This window comes from Alligator mississippiensis, chromosome 2 (assembly GCF_030867095.1).
Source record: "Alligator mississippiensis isolate rAllMis1 chromosome 2, rAllMis1, whole genome shotgun sequence".
Lineage (NCBI taxonomy): Eukaryota > Metazoa > Chordata > Crocodylia > Alligatoridae > Alligator > Alligator mississippiensis.
The window spans coordinates 236,028,085-236,041,395 of record NC_081825.1 but is presented as its reverse complement, the minus strand read 5'-3'; the positions used below and the strand labels follow the sequence as shown (position 1 = coordinate 236,041,395).

Sequence of the window (13,311 nt, the reverse complement as noted above, 5' to 3'; positions counted from 1 at the left end):
TTCGCCCTAGATGCACCAGGGAAGGAGCCCACAAGTACAGGCAGGGTGTAGGTGTGGTGCCAGCCCCATGGACACAGAGACTGTTTCAAATCCAGCTGTTCCTTGGAGCACCCCCTCCCCCCAGGCAACCTGGTGTTTTGGTTGGGCTCAGGGAAGCTGAGAGACCTGAGCAAAATATAAACAGCTGGCTGGCTTTGCATGATGTTACATGGCACACACCACACACTGCTTGGGCTCCCTGTGTGAGCTGACCCACGAGCATGTTTGAGACAAAGGCCCGTTGTTGTGCAACGTTTCTGTCTCCAAGACCTCGCTTTGGCAAGGCTGTGCGCATATCTGCCTCTGAGGGGATCTGTCTATCCAGCGTCAGCATGGATGTGATAATGATTTGCACTTTTGTGTGTGGCTGCTTTGGGATGAATGTGCATGGAGAATGTCTTGTTTGGGGGGAAAAAAACAAACCACAACAGATCAGGGAAGTCCCCGAGAGAACTGTGAACTCTGGAGGAGGAGCTTAGCTGTGGATTGAAAGCAGAGAATTTTCTAGTATTGACACAATTGTGTGCGTGTGTGTGTCTGTCCATGTCTCCTCCCCCCCCCCCCCCCCCCCCCCCCGTACTATGGTATTTCTAGTGTCTAACTTTTTCTGAAGATTGTATGCTACTAATAAAATTCATCCTTTTTTTTTTTTTTTTTTCTCTCTCTCTTTCTTTCTCTCTGCTCTAGGTCTTCCAAGCAAAGTCTACTGACATACACCAGAGTGATTTCTTTACATCACTGAAACTACAGCTTCTGGTTAATCAGGGAATACAAGTGGGTTAGCAGTTTGGTCTCTATGTGAAGCAAGCTACATTGTTTAAGTTTGTTTTAGAGAGAACACTTTGTTTGCACTTTACAGATCGCGAAACATTTTGTGGCCCAGACGCTCAGTATGCACATTGGTACATATTTTTGCAGGAGCAGCCATTTTCCTTTTAAAGAAATTAAGGAACCATAGACTTTTTGCAGTATTTTATTCCTCCTTGCAAAGACACTAACTTTACAATTGAGAACTGAACATCTATATACATTTTGATTAAGACGTCAGATAAACACTTTTTAAAAAATCTGAAGATGAGTGCCCATACACAAACAGCAGAGAAAGGACAGAACACTGCACTTATGTGCCAGGAAAGCTACGTTTGCAGCGGGACTGATGAAGCAATCTTTGAGTGTGATGAATGTGGGAGCCTACAATGCCAGCGCTGTGAAGAGGAACTGCATAAGCAGGAAAGGCTACGAAACCACGAACGGACCCGTATAAAACCTGGTCATGTCCCTTACTGCGACTTCTGCAAGGGTGCCAATGGGAATATAATGCATAACAGTGCAACAAGCTCAAGGCAAAGGGCAGCAGTGAGGTGCCAGATGTGCAAAATAAACCTCTGTGTGGAATGTCAGAAGAGGACGCATGCTGGAGGAAACAAAAGAAAACACCCAATTGCAATATACAATGTTGGCAAACCCCAAGAACAGGATGAAGAGGATGGGATGGATGAGGAGACTAAGAGGAGGAAAATGACGGAGAAGGTTGTAAGTTTCCTCTTGGTGGATGAAACGGAGGAGATTCAGGTAAAGACTGTCAGGGCTTTTTGACTGAACAAGTCTAGTTTCTGTGCTAATTGCACCTAGTAGTCTGTTAGACTAAGGAATTCCTCAAGCAGAGGAATTCTCCGGCATTATTAGATTGTGAATGTGCCCATCCAACAAGGAGCCCTCCTTGTGAAGTAGTTTAAAAGGCCACGTTGCTAAGACCATTGTGTAGTGCATAGCTAGAATCTCTTCTGAGAGAGCCTTTGTATCAATAGGTGGGGCTGGCTGAACTGAGGGATAATGTCTCAGGATAAGAGCTGGCGGCTGGCTACCCATCCCTGAATAAAACCCAACTAACATGGGAGATGGTACCATGGGTGGGAGGATTATGGAAGAAATGGTGAAGTTTTATAAGAAAATCTAGTGTGGAATTGCCATTTCAGCCCTGGATTCCATGTTTACGTGTTTAAGGTATGGTTATGGGCTCAAGTGTGTGTGGGCTGGGTTGTTTTTTTAAGTGGGCTCTGACTGAATAAAACTGAGGTAAATGGGATGACTTTGGGGAGTGTGCCATTTCTTTGGGATATGCTTGACAGTTATGACCACAGTCACTTTTTTCAGCTCAGAATGACCCATAAGGAGAGAGTGCAGTGATAAAATTTTATCTTTGCACCTCCAGAAACAGTTTACAAAGCTAGTCTATTTTGTAGACTGTTATCTTTAATCTCTAATGGGGATAAAAAGCGGTAAAGAGGTGGTGTAACTTGCCAAAGTCACAAAGCAGGTGAGTGATGGAAGTAGAAATTCAACCTAGTCTTTTGGCTCCTGGTCTAGTCCCCAATCCACTAGATCACATACACAAGTCATAGGATGGAAACGTGAAGTCACTTGGTGACTTCATACTCAGGACAACTATTTAGATATTCATAACTGCACATGGCAGCATCAGCATTGTGATCTTTGTCTTTCATTAGTTAGTTGATCATTCACATGCCATCATTCTGATGTTTGACGCAGGATCTTAACTAGTTGAATTCTAACCTAAAGTTGAATAGTTATGAGAGAGCTATATTTAGTTGGTTACTTCCCTCTGCACTGTTAATGCATCCTGAGCCCAGCTCAAGGCTTACAAATTGCCTGTGGTCAAAGATGACCTCCAAAAAACCTTCAGATATCAGTGGCAGTCCTCAGTTGCTCCATTCTGCATTTGTTTCTGCACCTTCCAATTTACAAAAAAATGCAGACTTTTTTTCCAGCATCCTATCTGTGACGATTTAGGCTGATTGCAATGTACTTTTCTACGCACCCACAGTGAAAGCTGCTCACGAATTGAGACTAGCATGAATTTGCATATGTTAATTGATGACATCTTTACTACGTGAATATTTAGCTGCCTGTTGAAAACAAGTTCTGTACTGTATTATTACTATATAAGGTTAATCTAGCTGAGGGGGTGCCTCCATTTGTTACATTGTGTAGCAGGTGGGAGAAGTAGGATTGGAAAGGCTCTCTGATGCAACATCTGAAGTGTGTTGCCTTCATGTAATGTCCCAACCTGAAATATTCCTTTCCTTGTTGCAGAATATACACTTAACATCCTGTACAGCCAGATTGCAACCCTGTTTCCATTTTTGTGTTTTCTGTTGTCCTGCTTCCTGGTTGCTAGAACTTAGCGGAGACCTTTTTGTTAGTAAGCCCAGAGCCCTTAAAAAGCACTGTCATATGAATAGCTGTCTACACATCTTCCTTTTTTCTGGTCTCAATAGTCCTGAAGATCCAGTTGCTGTAAGAGAACCAAATCAAGCTTTTCCTCCTGTATGCATCATCAGCAAGCTGACTTATGAGTGCAAAATCTTTTATTTTAGAGAAGGAAAAAAGAGCCACTGGATTTTCACGCTGCAGGTGCTTTTTTGGGGTGGTGTCACACAGAAATAAAATCATGACTTACAGTTGTCTTTTCTTTCTGATCAGTTTTATTCTATAATCAAATTGCTTTTCTGAACTTTGAGGTTTAGCAATTAGAACAGCAACTCATCCCAAAAAGTGGGACAGGTGAATTTCTGATCAGTGTAAGTGGTGGATTTGCCCATTCCAGAATTGCATGAAGATTGCTGTAAAACTAGAGGTGGCAACGATGTTGCGGCATGTATATCAACTGATGCTTATTTAAAGACTTGCTGATTTTTACACAAGTTTCCTTCAGCAAACTTGGCGTTTATGAAGACGTTTTCTTGTCTAGTCTTTCTGGGCAGAGGCAGCTGTGTTAAGAGCGCAAGGGGAACATGATGACTTAATTTTCCATTTTGGAGCCTTGAGCTAGGAATCTTCTTTTAGGTTCAGGTGAGCATCTCCAACCTGGTCACTCCTGTGACTACAGGAATATTGAAAATCAACCTTCTGTATTTATAATTCCCTTGGGCTTGTCTGAATTCCATTTACTGACAAGCCAGGAAAAACCATAGTTTAAACCACTTACAAAAAGGCAACTATTTGTTTTACATGATTAAATAAATTTACCCAGGTCAAATACAGGTTCTTTGGTGGCACTCATCACTATAGTGCCCATTAACTGATCCTTGCTCCACAAGTGGGAGTTAACCCTTTGGTTAGTTTCCTAAAATGCACCAATAATTAAGATCAAAATCGGAACCACTCGCCTAACTGACTGTCCAGGTACTTCACTATAAAACAATGCCTCCTCCTTCCAGAAGAGATGTGCTCCTTAACCACTAAACTCCTACCATTTGGGGTAGGACCTCAGCACCTGCCTTCCTGGGGCCATGTCCCCTAGCTGCTTGAGTACCTCCCAGAGTACTCCCACAGCATATTTTATGCTTCTTTTTTGTCATCTGTAACTTGCTGTGGCTCGCATAGCTCTTTCTGCATCACCACATCTGTGCTCATGCTCCACTCTCCCTACATTTGCTGTTACCCTCACTCCTCTACAGTTCATACTAGTTCTACCTGCTTCTCTTCCCTTTTCCTCTGTTATCTCCTGCTCAGGCCACCATTAGAAGGTCTGATGTGCATTAGATGGCAAAAAAAAAAAAATCACATTCACTGCAGCCTCTTCATACTTCAGCTCCTGGTTCTTGAAGTGATCTGTGTCCCTCTGTCTGACACGGTGTCCATAGCTGTCCTCTTTTGCAAGGAGGCCTCTTCCTTGCTGCCCTCCAGATGGCCGGGGGAGATGTTGGACTTCTCACTCGAACTCAGAGAGATCTTCAAAATATCCATATCTTCTCTTTTCTCCCCCTCCATGTTCCTGTCATCTACCATTAATTTTATTTTCTGCCAGCCTCCCTCATCAATTCTGGATTCTCCCCCTCTCAATCCTCAGTCATGTTTAGCTTCCATATTGATACCTCAGAAGACCCTTTAGGGGCCTATTTCCTTTTTCCTTGCTATCATATTTTAATTTTACAGGTGCTACTTGAACTGTCCCACTTGCAGTAAGAATAATCTATCTAATCTTGTCTTCACCAAACACTGCTTATCTCATCTTTGTTTTCTCTGCTGAATTACTGCTCCCTGACGCACCACTCTCCAGAAACTGTCACTTGGCTTCTAGGACCACCAGTCCACCCACTTTTGTGATTTCTTCTCTTCTTTTGGCCATCTCCTCTTTCCTCTCTCCTATAATATGGTTATTGATTCTCTTCATACTTCTCCACACCTGACTTTTATTCTTCTCTCCATCACAAGGTTTGTTCTGCCAGCCTGCAGCCCTGGCCTCTTCTCAACATGCTCCTGCTCTCATGTTGTCAGATGTCTCTAGCAGAAACCCTATAGCCAGGCTTATTTTAATTTTTAGTCCAATTTAATTTTCTTCTTGTTCAGGTCTATACGTTCCTAGCTGAACGGGTATACTTCTCCAACATAAATAAGAACATAGGAGTAGAAGGAAACTTTTTTTTTTAATTCAAGTTTTCAAGCCCAGTTGCCTGCTGTTGATGGCACAGCATCAGTTTAACCCCTATGAATCTCATGCCCCAGCCATCTTTGACACTGTTCTCTCCTTTTGCCTTGACTTCTGTCTTTACATAGGCTATCATCAATTTCTTCCAAGAGAAAACTGATAAAATATGATGTGACCTTCACCCTCCCCTCCTACAATACTTTCTCTTGTCACAGATGCAGAAATTCTTCACTTGCTGTCTCCTGCTCTGATTTCCTTTCACACCCACCCATCTCCAGCTCTTTCACCTTACTAAATAAACCAGGTTTAGTCTTTTCCATCTTGGGAAGCTCATTCCTATCTCCCCACACATGAGCAATCACCAACCTGTGCCGTATTGTCTATAAGCTCTTTGAATGCGTTGTATACAACTGTTGCCTAGAGTTCTCTTCTTCCTCATTCCATCCTGGACCATCTTTTAAATTCAGTTTGTTCCCTACACTAAACTGAAACTGTTCTTGCTAAAGGCAGTAATGCCTCTTCCTAGCTAAATTTTACAACTTACTAAATTTCCATCCTCATCCTCCTTCACCTGTCATTGGCCATGCTCTTTTTCTTGAAATGTTGTGCTTTCTTTTGGCTCTTGTGACTGTCCTCTCATGCTTTTTCTCCTACTTCTCTAATTACCCTTCAGCATTTTTTTTTTTCCAGGAGGAAGCTCCTCCAACTTTCCACATGGCATTACTCGGATATCCACAGAGAAATGCAAATTCCACTTCGATCTCTACAATCTAGAGCTAACTTGGGTGGAATATAAATAAAATTAAATCTTGAGTTTATCTCACTACTCCAGACCTGTCTCTTCTGTTCAGACTAAATTTTCAGCCCATCTCTGGTAGCTCCTTGTGAATATCTAGCCATCAATTCAAAACCAGCATTGCCAAAACTCAAACTTTTAATCTTTCCCTTACCTTGCTATCTCGTCTCAAGGACCATGGACAACATAATTTCACCTTCCATACAGGCCCATAATATGGTATCATCTTCAACTCTGACTTCATGCTAGGTCCTCAAATCCAGGCTACATTTGTATCTTGTGTATACCTTCTACATAGGCATAGGTGCTAAGGCACAAAGTTGACAGCCCAGAGCTCACAAGTTTGAGGCCATAGCAGAAACTCACACAGCACGGCCTGTCAGATTCCAGTGAATCTGCAAATTCTGCTAAGTACTGTCACAAGAACACGAAAAAGCAAAGCAAAGCACCTAGGACAGGTAGGAAAGGCTGCATCTTTAGTTAAAACTCATCACTTTGTAACTTGTCTTTTTCTTGCTGGTCTTGACAAATGTGTTCTAGCCCTGCTTTTATCCATCCAAAATGCTGTAAAGATAGTTCTCCAATCTTGTTGCTTGGACCATGTCACTCCTTCTTGCATCCCTCTACTAGCTCCCCTTTCTCTACCATATCCTACATGAGTACCTTATTTTTACTTTTAAGATCTGTTAAGTCCTATCTCTGTTCTTCCTATGTAAGGCTCCCATACATTTTCTGACCCTCAATTAAAAATGAAATCCATCAAATCAAGACACATCTGTGGTACATAAAAAAGCTTTTTACTCCTTTATTTTTACTCAAATTTAAGATGAAGGCTATTTTTAGAAGACCTGTTTAATTTTTAAAGTGCCTATTATGTTCAAAGGAATAGGGTAATTTAATTATTCTCCTTCAAAATTCCTTGCTGTGATGCTTACAGAAAAGTGGGCTGTGGCTAGTGTGGCTGTTGTGCTGAGATTACTCCAGTTATAACTCTGAATTAATCTCTCATCTCTCTCACCCACAAACTGTCAACTCTTTGGGGCAGGGACTGTCTTGTTTTGTGTGTACAGAAACTAATATACTGGGGACCTGATTCATAAAACCTCTTAGGTTCTACTGAAATACTATTACTAAAGTAGATGCTCTAAGCATTTTTTAACCTTTTCTTGTTACTTTGGTTTAATAATCATGGGAAGTGGGCTTACTGAGCTCTTGTGTTTGTGTGTTTTTTATTACCTAATGGCTGAATTCAGTCCTCCAGTATAGCCTCACCAATAGCATGAACTTGAAGTAGAGAAAGCAACTTCCTAAATCCCAACGAGTTGTGGATTTGGTCAGTTATGTCATTAGTCCTCCGCGCATGGTATGAACTGTCTGATCTTTGGTCATGGAGCGGCTGTCAGAAGACACTTGCACCTCCTGTGCTAGTTAAATTTGGCAAAAAAAACAAAAACCAAAAAGAAAGCTTCTCTGCAGACAGTCGTACCGGATGAAGAAACCTTTTTGCAGCTGGAGTTACTGTAGGTAAGTACTAAGATTCTGACTCTTCTTTTTTTAAAGATAAAGGAGGGCCCTCCTATATTGGGTTTCAGCTGACACTTCCACAGCCAGCAGCCTCTTTCCTTGCCAGTTGATACATTTCTGCCCTTTGGGTGCAGCTCCAGATCTCAAGTCCATGCCTGGGACTTTCCAAAGAGAGAGCAGAGATCTATTTTTCAGAAATAAGAAATTAAGTTTGTTCATACTAAGCATTGAGCAGGGTACATGTACTGCTCAGTGAAAAGGCTCCCAATAGTTTGGATATTACTGATGTGCTTGATGAATGGGAGAGAACCCACAGTACTCTAGTTGACACAAACAGCTCATTATAGACCTTGTAGGTCATTTTATACAGCCATGATATACCTTCGTCCTGATAGCAGAATAACCCATGGTCCCTCCACCTGCACTTCTACATGCAGTGTAGGGTGGAAAGCCCTCTTTAAGGAGTGTGGTTTAGGTACTTCACTTGCATACACTCCCTTAATAGCTTTGCTGAAAATACTGTGGATTTCCTTTAGCAAGTGTCAACCTGAGCAAGGCCAGAGTCTCTAGAGAGGAAAGAATGGAGAGGCATAGAACATGTTTTCCTAGTGAAGAATTCCTTAGAAATTGGACCAAGTATGCTTCTTTGCTTGAAGATTGCATCCTCTCCTAGATTTATTATTTGCCTTTGTGTCTGTAACAGCTTCCCTCTATCTGTTGATGAGAGAATATTTTGATGTAGGCCAGTGGTTCCCAACCTAGATTTAGGCCACCCCTTAAAATATGAGCTCTTAGCGTTCACTTGTTTCTTGACTGTGTAAGAAATTATAGTGCAATTCTTCTGTTGTGGCCTTTCCAAATTATTTGCAAGTCGTAATGTGTTTTACACTATGGATTTCTACTTGAAATATCTGGGTTTATCTTGTGAACTATGTGGGGGTGTTTGCATACTCAGTTTTATACAGTACCCTGAGGCATCCTTTAAAAGGATCTCAAGGCACCTCAGGATGCTGGGCACCCTGATTTGAGAATCACTGATATAGGTTGACAGCAGAGACACTATCATCTGGATGTTTTTCAGGGCTTTAGTCAGGGTTTGAATTACTTTGACTTTGGGGGAGGGAGGGGTCTGCAAAAAAAAAAAAAAGAATATATTGGGCTGCCCATCACAATGCCCTAATAAAATTGAAGGATTTCCCCCCCCCCCCCCATTTGGTGGGTTGTTTTTTGTTTTTGTTTCAAATCTTACAGAGGGACTCTAGTCTCTTATGGGGGAGCTCAGCCCCCCTTCCCCCCAGCTCCCCCATAATTCAAAACCTGACTTTAGCCTCTTTCTTGCAGCCTCCGAGTGCTGCAGCAGGCTTTTTGGCTACAGATTTTTTCAAAATTAAAGAGATGTGGCACAGATCAAGATTTTACAACTATTACAGAGGTTCCCAAGCTGTTACTTGATGGGTCTGAACCTGGTGTTACCATGTCCCTCATCCACTACTGTTCTACCTCCCTTGCTTTCTGCCCCCTTCTCCCCATTTCTGTTTTATGGAGTTTTTGTTTCTTATCTGAGTTTATTTCTCAGCCACTGAATTTGCCAGTTCCTTATTATTTCTCTTACCCCCAAACCCCTTCTTTTTATTTTCTTTTTTCCTCCACTTTATTATGGTAGTTCTTGTTTTTTGTTCTCCCATTGCAAATAGTAACAAGTGAAACTGGGTAATGGGTGTAGTTCGTTCATTTATTAAGCAGCCCTGCTATTCTCATCCAATAGATGGGTCTGTCTGCATTTTGGAGAACATCAGTTTCTTTTCTTAGACTTTAGAGAGAGAGAGAAAGGAGCCATCCGCAACTTTGCAAAATACACAACCCATCCTATGGTTTCCACACTGGCTCCTAGCTGATCTAAAATCCAAAATCCTGGAGTCTGTCTGTCTGCCACCTCACTTCTCCACCTTCTTGTCTATAGTGAATGTGCAGGATCCCTCTCTCTTTCTTGTTGCTGCTACCCTCCACAGGCAGCTGCTCTCATTTCTGCCGTTTCTCAATTAAGCAGTGCTGTAGAGGCCGATGAGTGGGGAGGACACAGCGGAGAAGTGGGCAGTAGGCCATTTAGCAGTTGCCTGTTTCTCTTAAGCTTTGAAAACCATGTTGGAGACTACCTAAATTTTAAGATTATGGGGAAATTTCCCTGTTTCCTTTCTGTATTTACCAACCTGGGGGGGTGGGATGTCTCTCTTGATTTCTTAGTGCTACCATTACAGGTAGTAAATAAGCGAAGTGAGAGAAGAGAACCAAATAGAGAGAGGATCACTGTGGTCTCCTTACCATTTCTGCTCTGCTGGTCTTTCTAACCACTGCACTTCTAATTAGAGCCATGTACAGGGGCATCTCACAGTACTTCAACTCTGGTGTTGCTAGCAAGTAGCATTAGTAGTCGCACAAACCCAGAACTACTATGTTCCTTCCTGCCTGACTCTTCCTTCCTTTTTGGGAGATGGTACTGAGAAGGAGGCTTCCTGAAGCAACCCATTGGGATGGCTGGAACAGCTTGCGCATTTGAACCATGGCTTTAGGCTTTCTGCAGATTCAGGCAGATATGATCACATCACATGTGCTCTCTCACTGGTCTTCACAATTAGCTAGGGTTTTATTTTCTTAATTTATTTTTTAATTGTTCTTTGATTGCAAGTTTCAAATATGATGCAGTAACTGGATTCTAGGAGTCTGAGTCCTAGGAATGGACCTGTAGTGTCTTTGCCTTTTTAATGTAGGCCTGGATGGAAGCCTGACTTTTGTCAGATTTAAAATTGAAACAGCCAAAACATTAGAAGTAGTGCTGTGGGGAGCCAAGCTGCTCTGGGAGATATGGATGTATGTTGAATTTTTTCCATTGCCAGCTCTGTTGCTAATCTTTTTTGAGATTCACTGTTTAAAATTGGCTGACCCCTGTATTTCAAAAGCTCGGCACTTTTGGGGGAGATGCTTGAGACTATATAGTAATGCTTCCAACAAAGTTTAATTTGACATTCCCTCCCCCAGTTCTAACTTTAAGTTGAAGGAGCTATTGCTCTGAGTTCGTTCCAGTTTTTTAAAAACTGGATTTTAGACGCATACTGATGTAACCGTATTGCAAGAGTTTAAAAAAATAGGTATTATAACTTTCATTAGGAAAAAGTTTGTAATTCATTCATTAATTTTTGTCTCATCATTTTTTTTTAACTTTTTTTTTTGTGAGAGAGAAGATTCATGCTGGACCTTAGAAAAGAAAATTATTTTCAGATGTGTGTGGGGGGGAAGAAAACCACCCAGGGCTACCTAGAGATATTATGAAATGTTCTTTATTGGAAGTTTTAAAGAAATGCATTGGACAGACCTCTGTCATGGGTGATCTATTCTAAGCATACCTCATCTTACGTCACAGGAGGAAGTTGGATATCTGGGGTGTTGTTTTGGAGGTCCTTTCCTAGATCTATGTTTCTATGATCTGAATACAGTAATAGTTTGTTTCAGACACTTATTACATACGTGGTTATTCAGGAGGCTCCTGCTCTGAAGTCAGCCTGCTATGTTATTGGTGTTTCTTTGCTTTCTGATATCGCGTCAGAGGTGTGGTGCTCTTAGGCAATTAAAGAAGCTTTTACAGCTATGCATGATTGTGTTAAATAAGAGGTGGGCAAGATGCGGCCTGCCAGGCCATTCTATCTGGCCCATGGGGCCCCTAAAAAATTTAGAAAATTTAATATTTATCTGTCCCCAGCTGCCTGTCATGCAGCCCTCGATGGCTTGCCAAAACTCTGTAAGTGACCCTCTGCCTGAAATAATTGCCCACCCCTGTGTTAAATGTATGGCTATTGCCCATTGTTGGCATCACCACAATTAGGAAGAAACCTGAGTGTTTTGCTCCCCGGTGGATTGTTGCCTTTTCTAGAAGTGGGGGGGGAAGCAAAAAAGCATTCAAGTCCAGCATTTCTCGTCCTTACAATTGGGATGAAAACTGAGGTTCTCTGACGGACATAAATGTACCCAATTTGGGAGGAAATTGGCCGTTGGCTGGGGAAACCTCTTGACATTCCATGAATGTCTCACAGTTGTATTGCCAAGCATAGGTAAGCATAGGGCAGAATCTTGTTTAATTTTGCTTGCCCGATTGCCCAGCTGCACAACTGCCATTTTTGGTACTGTTAAATATAGCTTGTTATCCTATTCCACATGCAATCTGGATATGGAAGTGGCCTCATGGCTACTGTGCATGGTTGGTAGGCTGTACTTTAGTTGGGTAGGAACAGGCATACCTGAACATAACCCCAAAGTGGTGGGGGGCACTGGATAATGTCAGACCTGTACATTGCAAGTTGGTATCTCATGCAGGAAAGTGCATGAGAAGCGGGTTCAAACCCTTTCTCAGCAAGGGAACCTAGAACTTGGGTCTCCTGTTTCATGGGTAAGTGCTCTAATCACTCGGCTATTAGGATAAAACAGGGCTGTCCAACTTCATGGTAGATGGGTCCCTCCCAGCTGCACAAGCCATACAGACTCCATGGGCTCTGCTAGTTATGGTGCCTCGCATCTTGGGGCAGGGGCAAGAAGTAGAAGCTGGAGGAGGTGCCTGGAGACCCCAGCAGTGGCAGAAGATGCAGTGTGGAGAGTGGTGGCTGGGCAGGAGCCTGCAGGCTGCAAGTTAGTCCTTTAGGCTGCCATTTTAACAGCTGTAGCTACAGCACGGGGAGCTCCTCCTCTGGCCTGGTAGAATTTGAAGACCTATGTTTGCCCAGCATCTGCACATAGGAGTTGCGTTCCTGCCCAGAAGCTATGCAGCCTACCGCCCCTGTTTAGTGGCCGTGTGGACATAACTCTGCAGGTGGAGAAGGAGGATCAAGTGTGCTCAAGTGCCACAGACAGTGGCTATGTAGCTAGGTAGCTGCCATTTGGGCATGTAAAGTAAAATGGGATTCTGCCCTCAGTACATTGGAAAGGGGTAAAATGGCTCAGTGTTTCAAGTGACCAGCCTGTCGGGAACTTTAGGAGAGCTGTGCACATTCATATCCCTTAAACATCTGGGCCCAACTAGGCCCTGGACCAGCTCCGGAGTTTGTAGGAGTTGAATCAGACAAAGATAAATTGTTGTTCTATTGGTGGGTGTGCTGCATAGAGCTGACCTGCTGTAGCTCTTTGTAGCCCTTTGCTTCTACCAGCATTCAACAAGGACATGTGCCAAGTCCTGAACTTGAGACCAGAATAATTGCATGCAATTATTTTGACTGGGGAATGACTGGCTAGGCTGCAGTACTGCAGAGGAAAGACCTAGAGTTACAGTGGACCACAAGCTGAATGTGAGTCAATAGTGTGATCTTATTGGGGGTGGGGGGAAGAAGCAGTCAGTGGCATACTTGGTTGTATTAAGTGTAATGGGGTGTTCTTCCAGGGGTGGCCATGAAGCCCCTGGAGTCCCTGCAGCCCTCACTTTCTGGGCAGTCGCCCACCCCTTCAGTCTTCTGCCATGCCTTGA

General features: G+C 42.8%; 1 protein-coding gene across 2 annotated transcripts in view; it reads left to right on the top strand.

Moving 5' to 3' along the window:
* Positions 1–13,311, top strand: part of ZFYVE1 (zinc finger FYVE-type containing 1) — a 33,455-nt gene that overhangs the window by 435 nt on the left and 19,709 nt on the right. For both annotated transcript variants that reach the window (XM_059722925.1, XM_006272561.4), the window contains exon 2: positions 727–1,611. In XM_059722925.1, coding sequence (XP_059578908.1) covers positions 1,114–1,611 — 498 coding nt within the window. In that variant the 5' untranslated portion in view covers positions 727–1,113. The remainder of the gene's footprint in view (positions 1–726; positions 1,612–13,311) is intronic.